The 27,582-nt window shown below is 39.5% G+C and overlaps 3 protein-coding genes across 3 annotated transcripts; 2 read left to right on the forward strand and 1 right to left on the reverse strand.

The window, feature by feature from the left end:
• Nucleotides 1–614: 614 nt before the first annotated feature.
• On the forward strand, nt 615–11,208 carry casp7 (caspase 7, apoptosis-related cysteine peptidase). Its single transcript, XM_083933121.1, has 7 exons — nt 615–738; nt 896–1,014; nt 4,747–4,898; nt 4,997–5,125; nt 7,316–7,491; nt 7,821–7,959; nt 8,412–11,208. The coding sequence occupies exons 2-7, from the start codon at nt 896–898 to the stop codon at nt 8,636–8,638; spliced, it is 942 nt and encodes a 313-aa protein (XP_083789247.1). The 5' UTR covers nt 615–738; the 3' UTR covers nt 8,639–11,208.
• A 935-nt stretch (nt 11,209–12,143) lies between these two features.
• On the reverse strand, nt 12,144–14,061 carry LOC310960722 (zinc-binding protein A33; the record flags this gene model as incomplete). The annotated part of the gene is made up of 5 exons (XM_083932497.1): nt 12,144–12,721; nt 12,919–13,061; nt 13,171–13,190; nt 13,306–13,533; nt 13,969–14,061. The coding sequence occupies 5 exons, from the start codon at nt 14,059–14,061 to the stop codon at nt 12,144–12,146; spliced, it is 1,062 nt and encodes a 353-aa protein (XP_083788623.1).
• A 1,670-nt stretch (nt 14,062–15,731) lies between these two features.
• LOC310961176 (pleckstrin homology domain-containing family S member 1-like) lies at nt 15,732–25,735 on the forward strand. Its single transcript, XM_083933165.1, has 16 exons — nt 15,732–15,798; nt 16,289–16,326; nt 16,700–16,797; nt 16,894–17,012; nt 17,177–17,311; nt 18,475–18,550; nt 18,689–18,718; nt 19,480–19,539; nt 20,908–20,979; nt 21,093–21,211; nt 21,401–21,451; nt 21,537–21,662; nt 22,858–22,980; nt 23,683–23,778; nt 24,674–24,809; nt 24,912–25,735. The coding sequence occupies exons 2-16, from the start codon at nt 16,302–16,304 to the stop codon at nt 24,981–24,983; spliced, it is 1,338 nt and encodes a 445-aa protein (XP_083789291.1). The 5' UTR covers nt 15,732–15,798; nt 16,289–16,301; the 3' UTR covers nt 24,984–25,735.
• Nucleotides 25,736–27,582: the final 1,847 nt, after the last annotated feature.

The raw sequence follows: 27,582 nt of genomic DNA on the forward strand, positions 1-27,582 counted from the left end.
TTGATGTCTAGTTGTTTGGTTAACTATGTAAGCTTACTTAGGCTTCTCATGCAACTCATATGCTAACTGATGGCATCTGAATGCATCAGTGTGATATTAATTTGAATTTTACTTTAATTGGATCCATATTTAATTCAGTTTCTATCGTGTATATGCTACACTTTCTGCTTATTACAGTTGTTTACTGAACTGGATATGTTGAGATGTGACTCACTGTATTTGTCTCCATGGTATTTGCATGCTAATAATGAAATGTTTTTTTTTCTTTTCAAATTAGAAATCAAACTGTATTTCAGATGAAGAACAAGCAGACAATCAGCAAAAATAGAAATTAATACAAATAAGGGCAGTGCGCAAATAATACATATAAACAATATAACTGAACAATATATATATATATATATATATATATATATATATATATATATATATATATACATATATATATAATAAATTAAGTAAATATATATGAAAAACAAAAACTAATTTCAATAAAAAACACAAAATATGTCAATGTGCGGTCAATCATGGAACGTGGCAGACCTGACGCAGGGCTCTGACGTAATGACGCAACCCAGCGATGTGACGCTGAACGTACTTTCGCTTTCTCAAGTGTCAAGAAGAGTTTCTGAGGAAGAGAAACTCGGCGAAATCTTCGGTGCAGAAAAAAAACGACTCACCACAGCCAACAATTGGGCAATAAGCTGAGCTGACACCGCACATTACACAAATGAGAGTGTAAGTCCATGCTAAAGTATCCGTTTCTAAGTTCAAAACAGTTTTCGCTCGTAACAAGTCTCTGGCGCTAAGCTAACAAGTTGGATGTAACTTAGCAACGTAAATTGGTGGCATAATGTACAGTGAGTGAATCCATAACGTGTGTCGCTGACTGCAGATGGCTGGAGAACCTGCAGAAGCTACTGGACTTGGAGCTGAAGTGGAGGAAGGGGAGCTGACGGGAGACCAAACGGACGCCAGACCGGACCGCAGAGGCAGATTTCTGCTGTTTGGGAGGTGACTCCCTTTTCAACACTTCCCAGTAGCTATCAAAGCTATATCTGAACATGGAAACATCCACGCATAGTTTGGGCTATCACGAATTTAATTCACTTTAAATTCACTTAAATAGAGCATGTACAATGCTTTAATATAGTTTTCACTTTCATTATAATAACAATAAAAATCAGTGTATTTGATATAGCACCTTTTCCAGACAAAAGTCTCAAAGTGCTTCACATGGTAAAATTGTTAAAGTAAGACCCAAACAGTAAAATGAGCAATAACAATGGAAATTAAATAATAAAAAACAAGATTTAAAAACACAAAATTACAAACATGAGACGAAAGCCATTTTAATTTTAAGTCTTCAGCTGCTTTATTTTTTAAAAGCATCAATGGAGACCACAGAATGTCAAACACAGAGGTGGAGCCACTGCTTCAAAGGCACGCGCACCTTGTTTTTCTTTAAGATTATTTTTTTGGCAGTTCTCCAAGCCTGTATTATACAGGACAGACAGGAAATGTGGTGAGAAGGGGGGGGGGGGCACATGCAGCAAAGGGTTGCAGGCCATAGTCGAATTCGCAGCCGCTGCCTCAAGGACCTTCAGCCTCTTTACATGAGGCGACTGCTCTGACCACTCAGCCACTGGCCGCCCCGGCACGCACATCTTTAGTTTTTAGTCTAGTGAGAGAGACAACCAGTAATTCCTGGTCAGAAGACCTGAGTGACGTATTAGTAGTGTAATGATGGAGCAGGTCCAAGATATACACAGGTGGCTGTCCATGCAAGGCTCTATATGTCAGCAGTTACAGCTCAACAAGACATGGGTTCTGTCGATCCATGGCCTTATATAGCCTATGTCTATGTTGATTTTTGATACTTTGATGGGGATTTTTGCCATTAGTTTTGTGTTGCATGGAAGTTAACCAAATATGCATGATTTGAGTGTTTTGCAGCTGCAACCCTGTCCCCCTTTCTTCAGAGGGTGGTTCTCTGCTAAATATATCTCTACATTGTTCGTTTTTTTGTTGTTTATCCTTTTGTCCTCATTTTCACCCCTGGCACAGTTCTAGTGCAGTCCACTGTTTCTCCAGTCGAGAAGAAACCCAAATGTAACTGTGGTTTGTCTTAACAGCATACATTTCTGCTACACCACTCGCAAATAAACTAAATATGCACAGACACTCATATTTATTAATTATGGGCTCCTTATAATGAGAAGAAACACCCAGCTGAGTACTTTCCGTAAGATTGACAATTAGTTGCACATGAGGGTGCTGATGCTAACTCTTATCAGAACTTAAAAATATAAAATGCATGCTCTTGATATGACAGAGCAGCCCAGTTTTGGATAGCCTAAGTAGTGTAATGGGGCAAAGAGCATAGAAACCATTTTAAAGTCAATTTTGGGAATGCTTAAAAAAGACGATTACAGCAGATAGACCAAAACTGTGGATATGAATTTAGTGTGACCTCATAGCGTGAGCCCTTTGATCATGTCTTGTGTTTGACTTTGTCCCTTTAAAGTGACACTGACTGACATGAGGGAGTAGCCTCTGTTTGATTCACAAGGTGGTGCTGTGAAGCTTTGTAGTAGAGGAAAAATTGTCAACAGTTTCTCCCAGACACTAGTTATGAAACACGAAGGCTGTGTGCCACTCACTTTTTAAGGAGGTGAAGAGGAATAGAAACTAAGAAATATACTTCTGTGGACGAGGGCAGTAGCTAAGTGTATTTTACCCACCGGGAAAAAAATCAATATCAGTTTAAGTGTTTGTTAGTTTTGTTATTTCCTCAAGTCACAAAATAACACAGTGTGACCGATCAAGGCAGTGATTGATCCAGCACCTCCCATGTTCGTCGAGGTAAAATGACTGTTGAGTCTGGTGGCTTTAAAGAGAGCATAGAAAAGCTTTATTTCCTGCTGTGTAAAACTTGAAGGTGGTACATTTTTAGGTGGATAAAATTCTTTTAGCTGTTGTCCCCGTCCATAGTAGTACATTGCTTAGCTTCCATGTCGGGCATGCTGACCACCATTTACTGTAGATAATACAGTGACTATGGATAAGTACCTCATACAACCCCACTTCAAAAAAATCTGAGCTACAGTATCACTTTAAGTCATAGCTGCCATGTCATCTTTGAAGGAATTGTGTATAATATCAAATATTGTAAGGATAATTGTCTGTATTTCTTGAACTGGTTGGAGTATGGCTAAATCTAGCTTTGAACTAGCTTGTTGTATGGTCAGGTGTTTATAAAAAGTGACTATTTTCTTAGTAATGGATGTTTATTAGTTGTACATCTTGTGCATCCAGCTCTAAAGGCAATAAGGCACTCACATTAGGCATGTCTGTACAGGTGGATTCTGTGCCTGTCAGCAGAGGAGCAACTTGTTGCCCTGTCTGACCTCAGCAGGGAGTGAGGCGCAGGGGCCATGTGTGAATAGACCTTTAGAAAGCACTGGTTTGGTGGCGAGGCTGCTGACTCAGGGGACTCACAGTGCGCCGCCCCTGTCCTCAGCACCCGCTGGCCCAGTCAGGTGTCCATCCAGTACAGAGAGCATGTCAGTATCCTAGCACACAGCCAAAAATTAAGCTGCCAGGTCTGGAGAAACTCTTTTTGGGGGAAAAAAAGAAACGAGACAAAACCAACGCATTTCAGATGCAGAGTGGCGTAGCGCTTAATGACGAACCCAGGTAAGATGGACACAACCGCCTCATATTGCTCTTCACCGTCCTCCTACCTTCTCCTCTTTCTGCCATGCCCAGCCCACAGCAAAACAGAGTTGCAGCTCTTTGACCAACCTCGCGCAATTGTTTGGTACAGTATGTTGGCGCAATTTGGAGGTGGGAGGGAGGGGGGTTTAAAAAAGTTCTGGATCACATGTTTATTCGAGTATGGCTGGGCTGCCTGTGGGTGTATATGCATGAGACGGTTAGCGCGCATTGCTGTGTATTGTTCCCATGCTTGAGTAACTGATGACTAGGCTCTTCTGGAACGAGCCTGGATTTTCTGAGCGCCCAATGGGCCAATGTTGGCTTTACTATCTGGATGCATCTTTTGAAGAATGGAAATATGACAGGTCCGTGAGAATTGCCTCTTGTGGAAGATTTACTCTCGCTCAATCTACGTTTGAGTTGGTTGTGATTTGGAATTCCTGCGCTAAAACAAAAAAATGTGCTAGTTTCTTCTTCAAACAGATGGTGGATTACGGCGACCAAATTTGGCTGTGACATTAATGCCATATTTGAGAATGTATGTACTCTTTGGTTTCTGAGTAGGTTAATCAGGTTGAGTCGGTTTCATGTGAGTTTTCATTGTATTGGAAGTCTTGACATTTACTTATGTTGAAGTAATTGTTATGTGTGGAAACATTTTGGCTTAAAAGACTAGAATAAGTTGTAGAAAATGTTTGCAAGACGCTGACATGTAAGATTATTACGGAAAGTCAAATTACCTGTCCGTTTGTTTTTCAATGTTATTTTTATACCTTTTACTGTTATTTTTGGCGAAGTTTAATTTGTTCTGTAACATCTAGGTTAATAAAGGATAATGCTATGTATGTGAGTGTGTGGATTGTATACATCTACACAAGTAATGTTTTTGTCAACATCAGCTGGACTTTAAAGATTTTGCATTAGGTACATGTCAAAAGTAAATAATATTGCAGAAGTTTTAAATTTGAACAATTTTACCATGAAGTGTTCACTGTCTAATAATCTGTTTCTCTCTGTCTCTATTAGTAAGAAGAATAAGGATGGCCAGATGCGGGATCAGGACTACTCTTCCGAAAGCCATTACAGAATTGTTTCACCAACATTCCAGTATAAGATGAGCCACCAGCGGGTGGGCAAGTGCATCATCATCAACAACAAAAACTTTGATGAAAAGACAGGTACAGCAAACATGTTTCAAACACATTATGTACCTTAGTCAATCTTACCTAATCTTATTGCATAAAGAGCGTGTAGTCTAAGCAGAATTTCTTGGCAGGGATGAATGTACGCAACGGCACGGACCGAGATGCAGGCGAGCTGTTCAAATGCTTCAAGAGCCTGGGCTTCGATGTCTTTATCTACAACGATCAGACATGTGAGAAGATGGAGCGTCTTCTCAGAGAGGGTGAGTAGTCACCATGGACACTTTTCTTGTTTCTTTCATGTGGGTAAGTAAGAATGTTGAACTTACAGAATGCAAAAACCAACCCCAACAAATAACAGAGAAAAAACCTTTTGAAAACACCATGAAACATTTTCAGAAAGTTCTTTCATAAATTGCTACGGTAGTTCTTAACTGAAGGGTGGCTTTCTTGCTTCTTACACTCATAGACTAGCTTCTAGTCATGCCTTAAAAGTCATTTGCTCAGCTGCCAGTTTATTAGGTCCACCAGAAGTAATGCTTTCTAATGCAACTGACCCACAATTGATCCTACCACCAGGAAGGTCATAATGTTTGCTTAGAGAGGTTTGTGGTCATTTTTGATGCTCTAGATTGTGGTGCTGTTCAGTTGTTTTGCGTTACATTGAGATGAGAGCTGTTTCTAATATTTAATCTGGTCACATTGCTTTAAATTGGGGAGACACACACCTCTTAGTATAACACATTACAACATCACCACAAACTACAGCCTCCAAATTCACCACAAGTTCAGTCCACAACTCTTTAAACCTTTTCAACAATATCCATCGTTCATGAAGACAGGAGTTATTACAGATTTTTTGTAGACTGTTGTATCTAAAACCAATCCTTTTTTTTAGTTAGCTGTATCTAATAAACTGACAACTGAGTGTACCCTTGTGAAATAACATTAACTTTAACTACTTGTTAAATAATGTATAGTACTAAGTACACTCATAGTATGTAAATGTACTTTGGGCTTTTTTTTGTCCCCTGCAGGTATACTTAAGTGTAGTAAAGTAGTCCTTAAGTACTGTTTGAGTATAATAGTGTAAATAGTATGCTAGTATGCTTTTTCCAAACTTTAAGTGTACTGCAGTACACCAGTGAAAATCACAATTCGTGAGATTCGAAACACACATGGAGTACAATTGAAATAAATCACTAATGTGTTGGAAATATACTTTAAAATCAGCTAAAATCAGCTCAAATATTTATTTTGTAAGTGTACTTAAATACACTAATGAAGTGAAATTAAAGTACTTTATTAAAGCTTACTAATAGTGTCTTACAAAGGACTGTAGTACAATGGGTGGACACAGGTATATTCAAGTAGTATTCGAGTATGAAAAATAGTATGTTTTTGGAAGCATGTAAACATGTTCTAGTAGAAACCCATAATACAAGTATGAACCTGAAAATCAGCCTATGGGACCTTTTTAATATACATACATGCAGTTATGTGCTAGTGACATTAGCGATTGCCCTTCAAGTTGCAGTGTGATCTACATGCACAATTCTCTTTCACAAATCTCTGTTCATGACTGTTACAGTATTTTTTGATTCTTAAATTTCTGCCAGGTCAGACAGCAGGTGGTGCTGTTGTAAAAGTAATTAAATCAATTCTAATGAAGTTGCTACCAATTTCACCTTTTGGTGTCACTGAACTGAGCGCTTGTGGGTCCACTGGCTAAGTTTAATGGCTTAATGGGCAAGTCACTTCTCAGGCTTCTTCCTACTTGCCCTTGGCAACACCAGTGGGCTTTTACTGTTTAATATGACGTTTTAATGGCTGCTCTTCTTTAGAATCTGCACACATTTTATCCAAGTAGCAGTGAGGTCTGAGAAATCTTTGGGTTTTTTTTCCTGAAGGTCCGATCCTTGATTTAACACTGTCCGAAGGAAGATACTTCACAGAATAGATGCCATTAAATCTGGTATAGCTGTTTAGGGTCCTCTTTGGATGAATCCTAATTATTTTGGTGATCTGTAAACCTTTTTTCTTGGCCAAAAATATCCCATTAGTGCACAAGAACTTTCAACATGAGTTTTAGTCTTTAATATTTGTGTTTGCTATGGGATTTGCTCGGCACATTTCCATTCCTAAAGGGATGACAGTGCTGTGTGTTAGGGTCAAGCAATAAGCTGAGCGACAATATTTTATGATAAGATTAGAAAATTGTAACAAACTTAAATACTACACTAATTGAAATATTAAATTCCTCGGAAGACAACATCTAGAAGCTTTACATTTCAAAATTGTGGTTGTAATTTAGCTGTATCTTGAAATTCTTGATGAAACGAATTATGTGTTAAATAAATTCCAGACTGGACTTTTTCATGAATTTTTTACGACTTTAACGAGGCCTGAGCCGAGCTAAGAGTTGAGTGTTTGTCTGTGTGTGCATGGGTCAGCCTCGGAGGAAGACCATAGTGACAGCTCGTGTTTCGCCTGTATCCTGCTAAGCCATGGCGAGGAGGGCATGATCTACGGAACAGACGGAGCCATGCCCATCAAGTCCATGACCTCATTGTTCAGGGGAGACATGTGCAAAAGCTTAGTCGGAAAGCCCAAACTCTTCTTCATCCAGGTACGAATCTCAGAAGACTTTTACTTACAAATGATTGTGCGATATATAATAAAAAAAAAAATGACATTTTCTTTAACCAATTTCTGTTTACAACTTTTGACCCAAATGGTCAATCTAAGGGGGAAAAAAACCCTGAAAAACAGTTATTTTGGTTGAGAAGACTTATTAAAATGGCTTTCAGTCGCTCCCCACGGACAGATGATAGTTATTGTGTCAGATTTTGCTCATCTCAGCTTTTAAAAACAGATAATTTTGAATTGCTTCACCAGGTCATCGTTGAGAAAGCTACTCAGGATCACAATGAAATGTCATTTCATTTACTTCACCAGGCTTGCCGGGGTTCTGAATTTGATGATGGTATACAGACAGATTCGGGTCCACCAAACGATACCCTGGAGACAGATGCTAATCCAAGACATAAGATCCCTGTAGAGGCAGATTTCCTCTTTGCCTACTCCACTGTGCCAGGTAAACCAAGTTTCATTTTAAAATAGATATTTTTATTGACAAATAAATGATAGCTTTAAGTTAAAGGTCCCATCTTGTAAAAAGTGAGGTGCCATGTCTTTGTTTATTATAAAGCAGGTTAAGATGTTACTGTGAAAGTATCAAAACGCTCAATCCACAGAGAAATGCACACAGCTCATTAAGATGTCACAAATATATAAATACGGTTTATAGTCATTCTCTGGCTGAAGTAACTTTGCAGAGATGCCAAGAACACAGATGTGGAAGACCTGGAAGTGTTGACCAATCAGAGCAGACTGGGCTTTTTCGGATGGGGTCTCAATGAGACAGATGCATAATATGTGACCTTTAAGTGTTCTGGGTATCTGTCACATCTATGACCTGTGCTTGATATATCGGTGAGCAGAGACCTGGGAGTCTAGTTTCAGTGCTGACTCATGTTGATTTTACAGGGTATTACTCATGGAGGAACCCTGGGCGTGGCTCCTGGTTTGTCCAAGCACTCTGCAACGTCCTCAACGAGTTTGGCAAGCAGCTGGAGATAATGCAGATCCTGACACGGGTCAACTACATGGTGGCCACCAGCTTTGAGTCCTGGTCTGAAGACCCACGCTTCAGTGAGAAGAAGCAGATTCCCTGCGTGGTCTCTATGCTGACGAAAGAACTGTATTTCAACTGACCACCAGCCTAACTAACTGACTGTACTGTATGACATCACTGACTGACTGACTGACTGACTGACTGTTTCAGGAACCGACTAAGCGATCAAAGCATTCAGGGATGATTCAGGCCCAGCGGGACACTGCACATTTGGAGCACATATGACGTGTAGTTGGGCCCGAAAACAAGCACTCTGTGAGAGAAAAAAAAAAAATCACTCCCCGTTCATGTGCTGATGGTGAAACTTCTTCCTCTTCAGATTATTCTCCGGAATAATGGCGTCACATTTGATCGGATCTTTTTTTGACAGGCATGTGAAATATCCATGTTATTCCACCAACCCAGAAAATTTAACTGCCAGTTTTTGTGGGTTTGGCGGAATCATACCTGAACATGTGTCTCTCCATTTTCCAGTATTTGCCATAGATTTGCAATAGAACTGTGGACAGAGTCTTCGGGCTAAATGTGGTTCTTGCAATTAATACATGAAATCATTTACAGTTAGTGTTCTGAGAGAAGTCTCTCCAGAAATAGATCATAAACCTGTCTGAATCAGTCCAATGCATTTGTACAGTGTAAAACACTAGTAGAAGGGCACTTTGAGAGTGCAGACCTCTACCAAGGCATGCCAGAATTTTCCCATTTGGAAACTGCAAATGCCATATCTTGACGTGTTAACAAAACTGAAAAGTAATTTGAGTGTCCGCCCCCTTGAATCCAATACTCATTTTCTCAGCCAACGTTACATGCTTTCACTAAGTTTCATGAAAATCAGGCTAGTAGTTTTTCAGTAATTCTGCTGACAGATAGATAGACAAACCAGGTCACAGTTGAATGTCTAAAAGCCTATAGAAATAGAAAGTCTATGGAAACTCCCACTAGCAAAGGAATTTGAAGCGATTACAAACGTCTTTGCCATAGGAGAGATAAAGGAGCTGTCTTAACTACAAACCCTGTCCCTTCATTGTCAGAGGGAGAGAAAAAGCATCTGGAAAATGGATCAGATCATTTTCAGCTATCTATGTTTTCATGTTTTCATCTGTCAACTATCAGTTAAAAGACAAACAGAGAAAGACAACACTCCTGTGAGCAGAAACATGTGGCGATGCTTTTGCCAAAGGCTCAGTGTCTCAGCCTTCCTAGCAAGTTTCCGTTGGTAGCAGCATGCTGGCATCCTCAGGTTATTTCATGTAATGTTAAAGAATGTCATATATGTACGGCTAGGAAGGTGTATCTTTTGCTGTGTAGTGATTAGTTCTATGAGATTTTGGGTCAAGTGCATAGTATAAAGTCCACTCCCACAAAAGCAAGGATTATTTGCAATTTGCCAGTTTTCTCAGCCTGATGTTGAAGACTTAACTTGCTTATTGTTCAATCCCGAGTAAGTGAAGTTTGTGTATTTGCATATAATCAAAATGACGCTCTTGTCTTATTAGTCAGGGTCCAACAAATCAGTTTATGAATTTCCCTTTGTTTCAATCTTTAAAGTTAGACATTCCTCTTTAATAACGTTCATAGATAATAGGATACCCACTGTAGGGTTTTTACACGAGAAGGAGAACTTGAGAATGTCAAAAACTGTCATAAATTTGGGAATATCATAGTGTAGAGATGGACTAGGGCCCAAAGCACAAGTGCCACATCATTTCACTGTATATTAGTGTTGTACATTGTCATAACATACACTTCACTCTAGTAAGAGGTACCCAGCAAAGTCTTGCCATTTGTTTCAATTGATCTTTGATTTTCAAAGATTTAAAAGGCACAAATCATAAAATAAGAATATTATTAATTTTAAGCACTTTGTGCACCTTGCCAAGGTTGTATAATTTTGTAAATGAATTATTACCATTCAGTTATATGGTAAAATACGGTAATACAATAGACATTTGCTGATGGTCATTACAACTTACACAAAGTTTGTTTCTGCGACTCGCTGTTATTGTGCCAAAGTCTGTCAATCACAGAGGCAGCTATTACTGGTGGTGACAAGTCTGAACATACACAATCCACATGTCTGCAATGTTTTTACATTATTCACATGATTGCATGTGTCAGTAACTAAGGGGAAAGGTTCAGCAATAGCTTTAATTTGTCATTATATTCTCCCCTTTTCACTCCTTGTATTTTTCTATCGGTTGTTTTTTATTTTATTTTGATAATACTTTTACATCATATTTTTAGTTGCCAGAAGTGTGATCAATACTGGCTTAAGTTAGAGACATGTCCCATTCTACACCCAGTGCACTTGTCCAATACAGCCACGACTCGACACATGGATCTCTGATCGGTGGCGTGGTGCCCAGCCTGTGCTGAAAGGAGTGTTTGCTCCACTTGTTTTTGGATTGGAATTGAAGGAGGGAAAAAACATATTTTTAAAGAGTAAATCTTAAATGCTTTCCGGTGTTTAATGCTGTTGTCCTCAGGAATATTTTTGAAAAGATTTGGAACAATGAATGAATGAACTACATTGAAAATATAATATGGCCCAATTTTATTATGAATTTGGGGCAATACCTTGTTTAAATAATTTCAAAACAGAGGAATGCTTATGTAAACATTTTTATTGTATTAAACATAAAGAATTTATTCTGTAATGAGTTGTGTCATTTTTCTGGTAAATCTGTAAATCACATAAACATTTTTTGCATATTTTTAAGTAACACAGGGAAGATGTTTGTAACTTGTTTGGATTTTTAAATACAGCACTTCCCTGTAAAAATTAGTACTTACTGTTAGGTTTAATCTTGAGTCCCGATGAGGACTATGAGCATGCAGATCAGCTTCCCTGAGATGGTTTCCGATAGTCTGTGAAGAAATGATTTTGTTATGCAAACCAATGTTTGCATCAGCTGTCTAGGTGGCTGGTCTCAGACGATCTTGCAGGTGAAGATGCCGGATGTGGAGGTCCTGGGCTGACGTGGTTACATGTGGTCTGCGGGTGTGAGGCAGGTTGGATTTACTGCCACATTCTTGGAAACGACTTTGGAGATGGCTTATGGTAGAGAAATGAACATTCAATTCACGGGCAACATGATATGGATATTTGTGCAGTCAGCATGCCAATTACACAATCCCTCAAAACTTGCGACATCTGTGGCATTGTGCTGCGTGATAAAACTGCACATTTTAGAGTGGCCTTTTATTGCAAACAGCCTACGACACACCTGTGCAATAATCATGTTGTCTAATCAGCATCTTGATATGCCATACCTGTCAGGTGGATGGATCATCTCAGCAAAGGAGAAGTGCTCACTAACACAGAATTTGAGAGGAATAGGCCTTTTGTGTATATAGAAAAAGTCTTGCGTTAATATTTTTGTTCATTCTAAAATAGAGATAGGCTTTAAAAAATTGCTCTAGGCAAATTTAGACCAACCTGAATATGCACAGTACCCTGAGCTGATGCTGTGTCACAGGTTAAGAATTTCAGATCAGGCAGCTGATGCGCATGCCCCACATTGCAACACATTCCTGGCCATTTTTGCAGCATCCTTCCTGCCCAGAGGCATTCCTGCCCCACCTCAGAGAACAGGAGCTGACCGGGAAGCATCGCAGATCTTAAGGGACTTCCAGTTTGTGCCTTCGTTGTCATGACCAGGACATAATGCTTGATAAAGGGTGTCAGTGAAGGTCCCAGCGCAGAAGCAGTGGAGGGGGGTCATGGTATCAGCTCCTAAAAAGCAAACCAAACCCCCGGGGAAGCTGCAGAATACCCCAATGCGAGTGAACTGTTTTCCTGCCAGCAGAGGCAGCTCATGCTGGACAGCACTGTGCCACGCTGTGTAGTCTCCATTAAAATATTCCACACACCAAGACTCCCTGCTTCGGCCCAGCCAGGAGTCCTCCTCGCGGCCCTTGCGTGGGATGCTCGGGTAGGTGAGCCCCAGCTCCCAGTATGTCTTCCCACTCACATCCACCTCCCAGTACTGGCGGCCCTCGCTGAAGCCCTGCTGGCTGACTACATTCAGGGTGGTGTCAAAGCGGGAGGGACTGTCTGGGACATCTTGCCAGGTGTCTGTGTAGGTGGCTGAGTCGCCTTTGGGAGAGATGATCAGCTTGGGGTGAGCAGTGTCAGCGTCAAGGACAATATCTGCAGCATCTGTGTAACAGATGTCGGAAAAATTCAGTGTCTCGTGTGAAAGATCTGCAGTTGTGTTCTCACCACAAGTTCACAAGCTAGACCAATTTGACACAAAGAGCATCTACGAGTTGACAGTAATCACAGCCTGACATAGCTTGGAGCAAGACTCACACTTCACATGCCATGAAGCAACCTGTCTTTTAAGGTGAACTCACAGGTCTGAAAGAGTTTCTTGGTGACAGGGACCTGGGATCTGATGAACAGCAGCAGGTTGATGGTGAGACTCAGTAGTTGTTCATTCTTGAAGTCATCCATTTGAATCAGGTCAGGGTCAGTCAGCTTCAGAGTTTCACATATTCTAAGTTCAGACAAAACAGGGTTGGTTGATACCTGTTGCAGAGCTCAGGCTTAGCTGCGTGTACATTCAATTTTGTAGCAAGATGCTATTTCCTGAAATGTGAACATACCTTTTTTCTGTTTCAGCATTCTGCAGAAAATGTAAAAAGAATAAATATTTTTTGATAAAACGCCTCAATACAAATAATACAATTGGTTATATGCCTCACATGAAATCAGAACTTTAAATTTGTCCCTGTGTTTACCTGAATGTCAATTTCTTGTGTTTTCACATGGGCACTGATGTTGGTCAGCTCCTGGTCCAGTTCCTGAGTGAGGTGGTAGCAGTCCTCTATCCTGTCCTCCACTAACTTTTCTGTGGCCTCATACTCGGTGTCCAGCTGAGTCAGCGTGATCCGAAGATCCTCATCCAGGATCCGCTTCATGTTCTCGTACTTTTGCCTGATTTTATCCTTCACGGCGTTGGTCTTTTTCTTAGGTGAGAGGGGCATCGGCCTTAAAAATGCATTCGTAATAGCATGCAGCATACGGGCAGCAAACCCCACTTTGAAAACGACTGATACAATCCCCTCTGAACACAGTGGGACAACATAATTAATCATTATTTTCATTATCAGTTTATCTACAGATTATTCACATAACTGAATTGTTTGGTCGAAAATGTCAGAAAATAATAGAAAATAACCATTGCAATTTCCACAATACTGTTGATGTCATTTGCTTAATCAAAACACCAAAACCCCAAATTATCAAATTAATTTTAAGAGGTGCAGAAACAACTGATGTGTTGGCTGCTGGTCTGCAGGCTAGTAGAAAGGTAGGTGTAGGTGAGAAAATGATGACGCCCACAAGCAAATATTGTATTTCTAATAGCAACAGAACACTGTTCAATGATATAATAGACTCACTTCTATCTCCACCTGCTTAGCTGCTAGCTTCTTCATCCTGTAGGCGATGCCATCTCGTTGTCTCTGCAGGTGCTGCTGATGTTTCAGAAGCATTTCCTTCAGATAACATGAAGAAAATAAAAAAGAGAAGAACTGCAGGTGAAAGGAACAAGCGATAAGGCTGGCGGTGGGTCAATTAGTGACATTTGCTATTCTTCCTAAAGAGGAATTGAAGTGCTTACTCCTTGTGTGGCCATTCCTCCTTCCTTACGATTCATTGTCTGTAGCGCAGATTAAACTCCACTGATCGATGGCAACACGACCACCAGGGTTTTTATAGGCTTGTCACTGCAGTGAAGGCTTTCCTGTGGGGGAGGGGGAGCACAGGATGGCCTTGTGATATCTGTCCTGGTGCTCTTGCAACCACGTGCCTGGTTTTATTAAAGATAGGACATGGATCTAAACTTTAAAGACAAGAGGAAGAAAACAAGGTTTCAGTCAGAGGAGGGAATACAGACAGGCAAATTGTCAGTTCGTAGAGTTGTCTTACTAAACAAGAAGCCTGTAACAGCTCTATTTACTTCAACCTGACACTGACCTTGATGTGTGTGTGTGTGTGTGTGTGTGTCTCTGTCTGTCTGTCTGTCTGTCTGTCTGTCTGTCTGTGTGTGTGTGTGTGTGTGTGGGTGGGTGTGTGGGTGGGGGGGGGGGGGGGGGGGCTGGAATATACATTTGTAAGTTATGTAATTTGTGAAGTTTACGAGACATTTATGGTATTATATAAAATGCACTATTGCAAGTACAGAGTGATTAGTGTGCATCTCCACCCTGAGACAGTTAAATTAGTCTTAGCAGATGCCTGTTTAAAATGCTTACCATGACCCATATGACCTTTCACATGAATAGCACAAATGGCCCACGCATGGGTACAAGCAGGGAGAGGTCAAATGCAGTCAAGCCACAAGGCATCCCATCAACTCTTATCCTTTTAAAACATCAGCAAAGACAAAAATGTAGGACAAGAGACAAGGATACATTTAGCATAATGTTCCATTCACCAGGGACAATATATTCAAGACCCTTTAACGGTGTGATCTGGGATCATGCTCCATAATTAAGGATTGACTAGTGCACAAAAGAGTGCTTCAGTCTAACCTTATTAAAACGTGGAACCACGTATCTGCTCCTTGATGGTAACAATTTGTATTGGCTATTCAGGATATGATTTGGGTCAAAGATAATGTTCTTGGCTTAGTATGTTTTTATGGTAGCCTTGACAGAAAATAAAAGATTTGACTTGGACCAAATGAATTAAGTCACATGTAAATTCAAACTTTCCACTTTCAGCAGCCCTTTCAGCTTTCCCGTAAACTCTGCACAGTGAATCTCAAACATCTAACAGGAGAGACAAAATGAAAGGCTTATTTTTTAGTTATTTTCCGACTTCCTTTAAATCTCACATTTACTGTAAGCTGTTACAACCCACTTCACAAATCACCATAAGTCACCTGTGTGCTTTGAGGTAACATTTAAGTCCCCGTCCCTCCTGTACTCATCAGTCTTCATGATATATCAACATATGAGTCATCTGATGTCAAAGGTTGGCATCAATCTCTTCTATTGTCTACATAGAGCTCTTGAATGTGCTGCCTTAAAGTCTCCGTCTTTTTTCTCTCCACATGACAAGACAAACAACACAGCAGGTAGATCTTAAGAGCGACTGAAGTGAGAAACCAGAAACTCCAGTTCCCAGTTTGAATGTCTTGTTTCTGTCTGCCAGCTTCCTCGTGCAGCGACACTTATTGTCCAAGAGAGTGAGGAGAACGGAATCTGTGAACAGGTGCTCCACAGGTAAGAATATTCTGTTTTTTCCTAGTTTAGAACCGGCACATTTAGTGAGTCATGTTTTTATATTAAAGTTATATTGTTTTATGATGTGATGTAAAATCTTATGTGCGTCCAAATGCCAATACAACATTGGTTCTATCTTCAAAAAGTGAGTGTTAACCAGGGAATGGTATAAAGAGGATGATGAACATTCTTGATTCCAACATTGCTGAGATACTGTATGTTTATACTTATTTTTTTAATAGCTGTAGATATGCTTTTACAGATAAAAACATTAAATCAGTACTAAGTATGAACATGTACCATCAGCACCATAACGTGGCGTCTGATTTTTGAACAGGGCTCTGTTTCATGCCCTGCTTTTACAAAGGCACGACAGAGGCCTATTTTTATACCTTTGTTTATTTAAGAAGGTTAACTATTTCCTAATGGATATTTTAACACTGTTCTCAAGTGACAAAGACTGACACCTTTCTGTTTTATTTCTGTTTAGGTGTGGTGTCACAATGCTTAAGAGCCAGAAGAGCACAGGTAACGTATCACATCTGGAAATCTGCTTTTCTGTTTTGATTTAGATGATACTTACTGGCATTTTGGTGCTTCTTACAAAAAACCTGTTTTGACAGCTGATCTTGTCAAACCACAAGAGATACATTTGACAAGGAATGTGCTTATGAACCAATGTTACAGTATCACACGCAATAGTTTGGGGTGTTTTTGTCACTTCTGTTAAAACTGCTTTTGCAACAAAGTTACTTTCGGCTCCTGTTACGTTTGTTGATCTATAAACCTCTGCTGGTTTTCCCGGATAGCACTAGAGGAAAATAAAGTTGAAGATTTCTGTATACAAAGATGAGATTTAAGCAAATGAACAGAAAACATTGGGCTTTTCTCTTGCCCTCAGGCGGAAATGCAGTGTTCTACAAATCAATTTCCGTTACGACGGAAATAAGAGCTGGATACCTGTTAAAGTCTCCTCCCCAAAAACGGTTGATGACGGAGGTGACATAGTTGGCACAATAGATGCAATTAATTGCAGCTCTTTATGTGTTGACTTTACTACATTTCATTGTTTATTTCATCGTGTTTCTACTGCAGAGATCATGGAAGAAGCGGTATTTTGTGCTGTACAAAGTCAGTGAGCAAGAACATCTACTGAAGTACTTCAGGAGTCCAGAGGAAAAGGACAAACCACTTGGAGGGATAGACTTATCGCAGTATGTTCTCACCAAACACATTCAATGCCACTTTTGTGATAAATAATCAATTTAATGTATTCTCTCTCAAATTAAATAATACAGTTAAACCAGCTGTTTCTTTATGGAGATCCCAGCACTGAATGTTTTTTTTAACATCTATGTTATTTGTTTCCCTCTATAAGTATCTCACTGTTGTATGTGAGCCCTCAAAACCACCAGAGATGGGGATGGGTCCAGAGAAGCCTCAAGTGCTCCCCATCCTGTGTGCTCTACATCAGGGCAGCTGACCGGGACTACTTCCTAGTCGGGGAGAACAGGTCAGTCAGCAGTTTATTTACAGGTGATATAAAGCACTGAGATGGAATGAATAGCTTCTTTACTATAATGTATGTATTTTACTACACTATGCTTTAAAACCTCCTGCCATACAACACCAGAATGTATTTTTACTTCTACTCTATAGAATGCTTTGGTAACTAAGTAGATACAGTATTTCAGAGATATTAAAGAATGAAGAATGTCAAAAACCTAATCTAATAACTTAAACGAAAGCCTTTTATCAATTTTCTGCATATTTGATCACAGTTCATCAGGGTACTTTTCAAAATAAAGTCAGTCACTAACCGTTTTGTTCAAACCAAATGTAATTTATTTGGATTTTGTACAAATGGAGCCATTTAAAGTCCACATATTGTAAAAAAGTGAGATTGCCCTGTCTATAAAGCAGGTGCAAAGTGCTATCCTGTGTAAATTCTGTAAAAGCACCAAAATGTTCAATCCACAGAGAAATGCTAACAGCCCATACTCAGAAACTGTGCCTTTAAATTACCCGTCTTGACTTATGTCTGGTTGTGATGTCACAAGTAGAAAGTGCAGAGAAATCGAAAGACCCGGAAACACTGACCAATCAGAGCAGAATGGGCTATTTCGGAAGGGGGGCTTAAAGAGACAGGCGATAAAACAGAGGGTGAATACAGGGTATATGTAGACAGTATGAGAAAAATAATGATAGTTAGGTAAAGAAGCAAATATGAAGCTGAAAATGAGCATAAAATATCATCAAATGACATCTAAATCAGTATGGTTTTTAGGGGTCAGGGCAGTGTGCAGATACATGGCTATAATGGTATAACCAGGATTCAGGCCACACAGCTGGGTTTGCCAATCCTCCTCTCAAGGCCCTGCTGACACTTTCACAGTGCCACATAAAACACTTCCCCCTACCCGTCATGCTGACTGCTATTTTGGGAGTTCTAACAATCAAAAATAAATTACAATGTTGCTTTCCTGTTTAGTAGCAATATATCAGAGGATAATGGCTTTCCCTTCCTCTATGCTCACGGCATATTGTTGCTAAATGCCACTATTTCCACTTCATATTTGATTTTCAAATGGATTTCTAAAATAAATGTAATAACCATAATTTGTGAAGTCTCAAAATTAGGTTTTCAAGTTTTTCATTTGCCCCTCTTGTTTTTAGTGAGGAAGTAGACGGCTGGTTCTCTGACCTGTTTGAAGCCCTGAAAAATCGGCCACATAAATGTTTGAGATCAGAGGTACTTTGAGATTTTAGTTCTTTATCATGTTTTGTGACAGTTTATTGAGACCAAGCATCTCCTGCACTGCACTGTATGTATGTTTGTTTCACTGCTGTGTTCACTGTCATTGAGTATATGTGTTTCTTTCTGCTAAAGGAAATGTCGACTGGGCGTTCAACAATTGAGGTAAATATTTTTAAGTCAGTTTACATCTGTTGACCACAAACCAGATCAAAGGAATAGTTTTTGGAAAAAACATATCTTAATTTTGGTGAAAAGATTGTCACTCTAATATAACTATGATGAATATCTGGAGCCAACAGCTTAGTTTAGCATCGAGACTTTTTATGTTTGTAAAACTTTCCTCAAGCCCAGAATGGCGATTTTAAAAGCGATGTCCTGTGATTTTTTGGTGAATGCGCCAGGGGAACAATGTGCCGTTTGAAATGTGCTGAACTATTTCATGGCTGGGAGCAGTGGCTAGGCAACCAGTGGACACTCCAGGAAGTCAGTGCTCCTGGCTAAGAAATACTACTGGCACATAACTTCCTGTAAAACAGCGACAAAACAAATAATGAACTTAATAGGGGCTGGAAGGCAGATTTTGTTACCTTTGAACCAGGCTAGCTTTTTACGCCTGTTTCCAGCCTTTATGCTAAGCTAAGCTAGCTGCAGTGCTGGCTCCAGCTACATACCGTACAGACATGACAGTGGTAACAATCTTCTCATCTAACTCTTGGAAAGAAAGCCAATAAACATATTTTACAGACTGTTAAATAACTTATTAACTTATTCATCATGTTTTTCACATTACTCAACACCTGGCTCAAATAAAAGCTAATACATTTTATAATCCATTAAGTAGCCTACTTCCTGCTTTCGACACTTGCTTATCAATCATCTCTCTATTTGACTTTTGAAAATAAACTTCTCTTCCTGTTTTACAGGTTATTTCAAACCCCCTTTTATGGAAAAATAAGTCTGGCACTGAAAATGAGTCTGAAAAGGTTGGTACACAACGTTGCAACTAAAGCTCTGCACAAATTGGGCTCTAACTTTCTAAATGCATGCGTCCTGTCGATCTGACACTAACTCTGATTGACAGAGGCTGACGACATCAGTCAATCATGACATTCCTTTGTGTGACTCTATTTTATGTGTTGGTTTCTTTTGTGTAGGAAAATGCATTTGTGAATCCATCAGAATCAGAATCAGAATTTGCTTTATTGTCATTAGACTTAGTACAATGAAATTTTGTATGACTTCTCCCGTACACATATCAAAATAATAAACAGAAACAGAAACATAAAGACAAAGTCAGTAGGCAGCAGCTGGCAAATAGCATGAATACAACACGTGTTTAAATGCATATTTACAAGGGGGTACAGTACATTAAATGTTATTAGTGCAAATCCTTTTCAGTCAGTTATGAGGTGGGCGGGTGTGCAGGGCTCTGGGGTAAAAACTGTTCCTCATCCTGTTGGTATTGGATCTAAGAGCCCTGAACCCTTTACCGGTTGGCATGTATCCTCATTCCTCATTATTGATCACTATAAGAAATGTCGATGCCACCTCTACACTACTCATCGTTTAAGAAAAACCTACTGGGCTCAAAGGGAATAGGATATTATTCTGGATGTATTTATGGCAGGTGTCATCAGTTGTGTTATCCAGGTGAAATTCTGATTTGTTTATTTTTTTCAAATGCTCCCACAAGATCTCAAATATTGTTCTTTATTCTACTCACCATCTACAAATCCTTCAAAAACCTGGCTCCCCCCTACTTTTCCGACCTCTTCCACCAGCACATCCCCTTCTCGTCTGCTGATGCCAAGTGCCTGCAAATCTCCAGGACCAAGCAGAGAATTTAGGGTGATAGTGCATTTTCAGTCACCGCCCCCTCCCTGTGGATCTCACTCCCAAACCACATTGTCATAGTTTGAAAAAGGCCCTATAAACCCACTTCTCCAGACATGCGCCGCCCATTCACGTTTTTATTCCCTAGTTGACTCAGTTTACTCTAATCTTTGATTTAGTATTTTGTCTTTATTAGAGTTTACTGCTTTTTCTTTTATATATTTACCACATTATTTAAACGTCTGTGCTGTACTTTGTAAAGCGCTTTATAAGGCTGATATAGTATTATTATAAATATTATTTATTGACTCACTGTTACATGACCCATCCACCCAACTAGAGTATACCCAGAGGTATAACCAATGCATCCGAGCCCCATGGGCTTAAAGCAACATGTACACTAGCATTGTCTCATTTCTCTACAAAGACAATCTTCTGCTGTCAGAATAATGTGGAAAATAATGTAATCACATTAATATTGTTCACATAGTTGCTTTAAGGTGTGTGTTCTTTTTCAGGCATATTTGAAAATGCGGTCCATGTCTGATCCGTTATCAAATGCTATGGATAGTGACACTGAAAAACCAAAGGTGCGACAACAATGTTTGTAATTAATAAACACAAATCTAATTCAAATTCTTTAAGAGATGTAAGTTCAGGTGATGGATACAGTGTGTCATATTGCTTTCCGATCGGCCGACAGGTTGAAGATTATGCCAAAAGACGTGCATCAGAGCCAGTGAATCCAATCTATGACTATCCAAGAGCCTATACATCACAAGGGGTAAATGAGGTGACCCGTCCCAAAAGCCTGGACTCAGTGTGAGTGTTGATTATTGTATATGTGAAAATGTGTTGATCTGCTAATTATAATTTGCCAAAAAACAATCCTCATCCTCACTAGTTTTACTTTTCTCACCTTTGTTCAAATGCTGGAATCATGACCTCCAATACTACAGAATGTGATATTAATTGTTGTTTTTTTTGCTATTTTGAATCTGTCTCTTGTAGATATGAAACAATGATGGAAGTTAGACAAAATGCACAAGCGGCTCAGGCAGCGTAAGTTGACACGTCACTTTTAAACAAATTCAAATAATGGTAGAATTCATTGCTTATTATTGTTCATTGTGCCAAATGCTTCTAGTGACCTTGAAGTTGAGGAGGTCACCACAGGCACCCTGATGAGGCATGTCACTCAAGTCTTTGACAAACTGAAGACACAGATTTCTCCACTACCTAAATTCGATGAGGAGACAGCCACTGAGGACAGGTAGATTTATGTCAAGCTCATTTTTTTGTGGGCTGTGTTTGTATTTTTGACTTTGTATTTTAGCGGTCTCAACCTTTTTGACCCTATTTGACACCTTTCATTTTGTCTTCAGTGTCAGTGCCCAGTGTTCTTTGTGTAACATGTTTTGCCAGTGCCCTAGATACCAAAATAGCTCACTAACGCAGCCTCGTTGGATCAACACCTAGACTGACAACAAAGAGGGTGTTATTTAGACAGCACTGAACTGTTGATACTCTAGAACCAAACAAGAATCTCAGAAAGGCAGCACCTCAGAGCCTGTTTGGCAACTTACACGCTTGTTATACCTCGACAAAATGGCACTGATTACAGATGTGTACACAATTGAGCCATGGAATTGCTTGTGGTGAATGATAGACCTTTTATAAGCAGGTGTATTCGATCTTCCATATGCTGATAAAATGCTCTTTTGCAAAAACAGCAGCCACACAGGTGACACAAATGGGACTCTAAATGCTAAAATGTAGTGCGACAGTGACAGAAGTAAGGCAGTTATAAAGTCAGCAAACCAACTCAATGGTTCTCAGTATAAAAATAATTTCTATCTTTGTTCACATTAATACTAGCTGCCTTAAGCTTCTGGTCACACCAGACCAAGTAAAGCTTTAGCTGGAAAACTCCTACGTGTAGCTCTGGAAGAGGTATAATGTCCTATTTCCTGAAAACATTGTCTTGCTTTAAAGGTGAGGGGCTATATAGATACTGCTAAAGTATGAAAACACTCAATCTATAGAGAAATGCAAACAGCCCTCAGAAACTGTGCCTAGAAACAAGCCGTCAGGACTTCTGTATGGTTGTGATGTCATAACTGTGACATACAAACAATTAGAGAAAGTAATACTTTATTTAATGTTCAAAATTTGTGACGGACCTGATTCTTAAAGCATCTTAAGAAGGGAAGGTTTTAGCTAACCAGGCAATGAATTAATAACATCCACTTTGTGCCTCTTCCATCATCTCCTATATAAAAATATAGGCTGTCACCCATCTCCACAGTGCATGCAGATTCAGATGTCGTTTCTACTTAAAGTTTTGGCCCTGGCTTCATTTTTTTTAGCTGTCAACTAAGAATACGTCAGCAACTGGTTGGTGATTTTAACTGAGATATGCATCAAGATCTGATGTTAAAATCTCTCATGTTGTTATCTGTTTTCAGAGAAGAAATGCGTCCGACGTCCGACTTCAGCAGCAGCTCCAGTGACAACGGTGCCACATCACCTGTAGAGATGCTGGAGAGACCAAATGTGCACTCACTGGAAAGACAGCACTCTACTGAAAGGTGAGACTGACCCTCAGTCCAAAAAAGTAACTACCAAATGGGCACCGCTCTTGTAATAAGAGCACACTACTAAAAGTAAGGACATTTTATGTAGAGTGTGATGAACAACTAAAGTCAGCCCGAGTACTCATTCAACATTTGCTTTACATGTAGAAGTACAGGGAGGCGTTTCGAACCTCCCATTGTGGCACTCGATCAAAAAGTGAAAACAAAACAGCTTTGTCATGGTAAAAGAGAAAAAAAGAAAAAAAGTGACCAAGTCAAATCCGTAACCAGAGAGGAATGCTGGGACCAGCGCTGCTGACATGTTGCTGGACTGGTTAGAGTGGTTTCTGCAAGCAGACGCCGGTATGGGGATAGTTTAATAAGAGTAGCCAGTGCTACACGAGCGTCTTTGCTACCAGAATTTAAAATGAGTTGTTCAAAGAAAATTAAAAGTCCTTATCTATGCACACCCTCATGCCACTATAATGGAGGAAGGAGACAATACCAACCCCGAGTTTCTGCTTTCTTATTACTTTAGGTTGAGGGTTGAGTTGATTAGCTAACTATCAAAACAAAGAAGCTCAGATTACAACACCCACAGAGGGGAGAGTCATTTCGTTCTCTTCTCTGGACGCCATTACTCCAGTTTGCTGCTATATTGTCCTGGATGTTGTGTACAGGACCTTGAATTAAAGCTTTTGTTCTTTTTCTTTCGAGCCTTGACACCATCACCCCAGAGGAGAGGGATCTTGAGCTCAAGCAGGCGGATTTGAAGAAACACCTAACACTAACAGAGGTGGATGGGAAACCAAGGTGAGTTTGTCTGTGAAATACTCATTATCTCATACTCATTACAGTGTGTAAAATGAAATGTAAAAAAGACAGTTGATATCAGACTGCTTTGACATATGTAGAAAGGCTTTACAAATGTTCCTGTATGTGTTTCTATATTTTTCTGTATGCATCAATATTAATGATAGTAATTAGATCATTAGATGTGGTTGCCAAATTCCCTCGTGTAGGTTTACTGCTGGTGCTCTTTCCAGAATCCACATATTTCCATTGTTGACACAGTTCACATCAGGACATGCTGGCAGCGATTTTGCACGTCCTTATTTGTTCGTTCTGCAGTTCAGAACAATGACTTGACTTAATGAGTTGTCTATTCATTTGTGCTGGATGATTCAGAACATTCAGCTGTATTGTGTGAAGATTTGGTCATCTTTAATTGGTTAATTCCAACATTCCTTTGAGATGCAGAAAAACCACCATTGGTTTATTACTCAGCAGCTCTGTTATAAAGGCACCATTTCTAGAAAAGTGGTTTGAATGTTAGGCCTAGTTCTACTGGGCTTACATCTCTATACAGGTGCATGAGAGACGGACGGTTGAGCAACGCGGTCTTCAAATCTGTAGCAGTTATCTTCTGATTGCAAATACATTATTGGGTTTGCATTCTAAATAGACGTTCAGTGGCTTCAGCCATTATATGCATAGTCTGTTAGTACCAATAGGAGGAATGTATCCATCTCATGGCCAAATAAAATAGAAAGCAATTATATACACAAATGTCTAATACTCTGTGACCAAGATGTGTTTGTGTGTGTGTGTGTGTGTGTGTGTGTGTGTGTGTGTGTGTGTGTGTGTGTGTGTGTGTGTGTGTGTGTGTGTGTGTGTGTGTGTGTGTGTGTGTGTGTGTGTGTCACAGCGTGTCTGGGTGGACAGGCCAGCCACAGACAGTGTGCCTGTTTCACAAAGAAGATCAAATTCTGGCAATCAACGACCTGCACACCGGCAGCGTGGAAGAGTTCAACATGTATCTCAGCAAGTGTCTCAAGAATGAGGTCTGTTCATGAGGCCACGGCAACATTCTCAGCGTCCATAATATTCACACGGATCAATGAATGTGTAACGTCACCTGAGCAGTAAATTATTTATTTTTTCAGGTGAAAGTGACCATCCTGCGTCTGCCTGGATGCCAGCCTCTGCATTCATCAAACTGTCCGTGCAGTGACTAAATGCAAACTGACCATTAGATACGTTACTTCCACAACATGTTGGTTTATACCATGTATTGACCACTGTAGACAACAGTATTTTCACAGGGTTGTGGTCCGTTCCCATTGATCTGACACTATTAGTTTACTCGATTTAAATGTCTTACCATTAAGTGAAGATAAGTTAAAAACTTAAATGATTTTGACACGTCACACACCATGACTAACATGTACAAAGTTTGTTTCATGTGTAAACAATGATTTGCGCTTTTAACAGAGCATGATTTATGATGTCACTGTAGATTGTGTTGACTGTAGATAAAGATGTTTGTTCTCAAAAGCTTTCCCGAGAATGAAACAAAAGGCAGCGGTGTTACTGAAACATATTTCCTCATGCCACAATGCCTGTATGACGCTTTAAAAAAAAAAAAAAAAAAAAAAGGACATTCTCAGGACATAAGCTCCTTGGCCCGAGACGAAACGTGTTTGTGAGATCAAATTTAGAAGTGCAAGGCGTGTCGGTGTGCAATTGTGCAATATTTCCACAGTTATTCTATATAGACTTCTATTTCCTATCCAAGATGCTCTTTTGCAATCCAAGATGACAGGAAGCATCAGCGTTTATCAGGTGACGTAAAAATTATTTGAAGTACATGAAGATGTTAGGCGAAAGACAAGACATAAAACAAGGCACAACATTTATGATCCGAGTGAAGTAGTAGCAAAATATCCAATTTTGCCACTTTATTTGTGTCTTACGACTGTAACTATAGCACGAATTGAGTTGCGTAACTAGTTTGAATGTTATCACTCAACAATGCTGACTCATTTTCCCTTTACCCAGTATGTGGCACCTTTGATGAAATTTCTTTCCCATGCCATCTAGTGTTGCCCTCTAAGGAACACAAATAGAAGGGTACATAGTAAAAATGCTTTTGTTACATAAAAATAAAAAAAGGCATACATCCAAATTTTTTCTTTTCTTATTTATCTCAAGAAGGCTTTGACACCAACTAGGCGCAGCAGAATAACAAAAAGCTTTAGGAAGAGACCAGTATTTCATGTCATCCATACCTCAGGGAGAGTAAATTAATATGCAGACAGAATATTGTTGCACCTCAGGCTGCGTTTCACCTTTTTTCACTCCGACAGCTGAGGACATTTTGCTGTAATGCAGTTTTAATAGGACTTGGCAAGATGGTTTTTAATCCTTTTTTTAATTATGTCAGGTGACCGATGACTCTCGTGGACAAAGACAACATCAAATGGAAATGATCTGCAAGGCCTGTTCAGTTGAAGTGCTACAAAGCATTCTGAGTTTTACATTTTAAATGTTAAATTATCCCCATGGTGGGCAAGGACAAAGCGAGCCTCAAAACTCTTCAACATCAAATAACAATATCATCTGACGTTGTTAATATTCCCATGACATTGTATCAGCCTTTCCAAGATTAATGTTTCAAGTTTTAATGGAGTTATTAAACAGATATGAGTTCTGACAAAGAAATTATTCAGGACATTTATTTCTTAAAGGCCATTCTTCAACTGTGATACTCAAGCTGTGCTGTAGACCTGTTATAAATACGCTCCATTACAAATAAATGCATTCTTTGCGAGGGTGCAGCAAATGCAGGCTGTACTGGGTCACTGAATCAGTGTTTTATTTATAACATGATTATGCATAAAATGTAAATGAACTGAAAAATAAAATGTACCCTCTGAAGAATATAAAGGATATTAAACTGAAGATTTTATTCAACAACTCTCACTGTTTTTGTTGTTCATATGACAGACTCCTCATTATTTGTGGATGTAATTATCTTCTAAATTGAGACACCAATAGGACATTTCAACAAGCGCACCAGACAATCCAATTTCCTTAGGCACGACGTAATACATATTACTCATGTCTAAGGGAAGAATACGATATGCCATGATTGTTAGAAATGGCTTACTGTGGGCAGAGATAGTAATACAGTGGTTATTACATCAACCACCTGGTAAAGTGGGTGATTTGAAATAGGAAGAGAGGCAAGAGGTGTAATGAAATGCAGAGAGATGGATTTAAAACAGCAACTTTCAGGGCAATGTTTTTAATACGGCCGCTGTGCCAAGGAAAAAAACTTACAGGAAGATTTAGCTTTAATGAATATGTCGAGAAGCCCTCATGCACGTGTTCATTTGAAAATCAAATAGTCAATTAAAATGTTAAGTCATCAGATTACAGACTCTGGGATATATTGTGGGAATGTACATTACGACATCAAACCTTTTCAATGTTCAGGTTTTGTGACAAACATTTTTCTCACTCAGCCCCTAAGATTGAACACACAGCTCAGGGGTAAATGTACCTACATGAAAGGTTAAATCGGGCAGTGACTCTGTGGAAAGGTCTTTTTACAGACAGATTCAGAGAGCTCCATCTCTGCAGTCTCACAGATAAACTATTTAAAGCTCAACATCGCCCTGTTTAAGACGGAAGCCCTGAAGGGGACAGTATAATCCTTTTTCTAAGTCTGATCTGAATTGTTTTCTACACTGTGTTTATGACTTTTGATGATTTTTTGTCTTCACCTGTTTTTACAGATGACAAAAAAAACTAAAACGCCACAACAAATGA

Source organism: Echiichthys vipera, assembly GCF_963691815.1.
Source record: "Echiichthys vipera genome assembly, chromosome: 18".
Lineage (NCBI taxonomy): Eukaryota > Metazoa > Chordata > Actinopteri > Perciformes > Trachinidae > Echiichthys > Echiichthys vipera.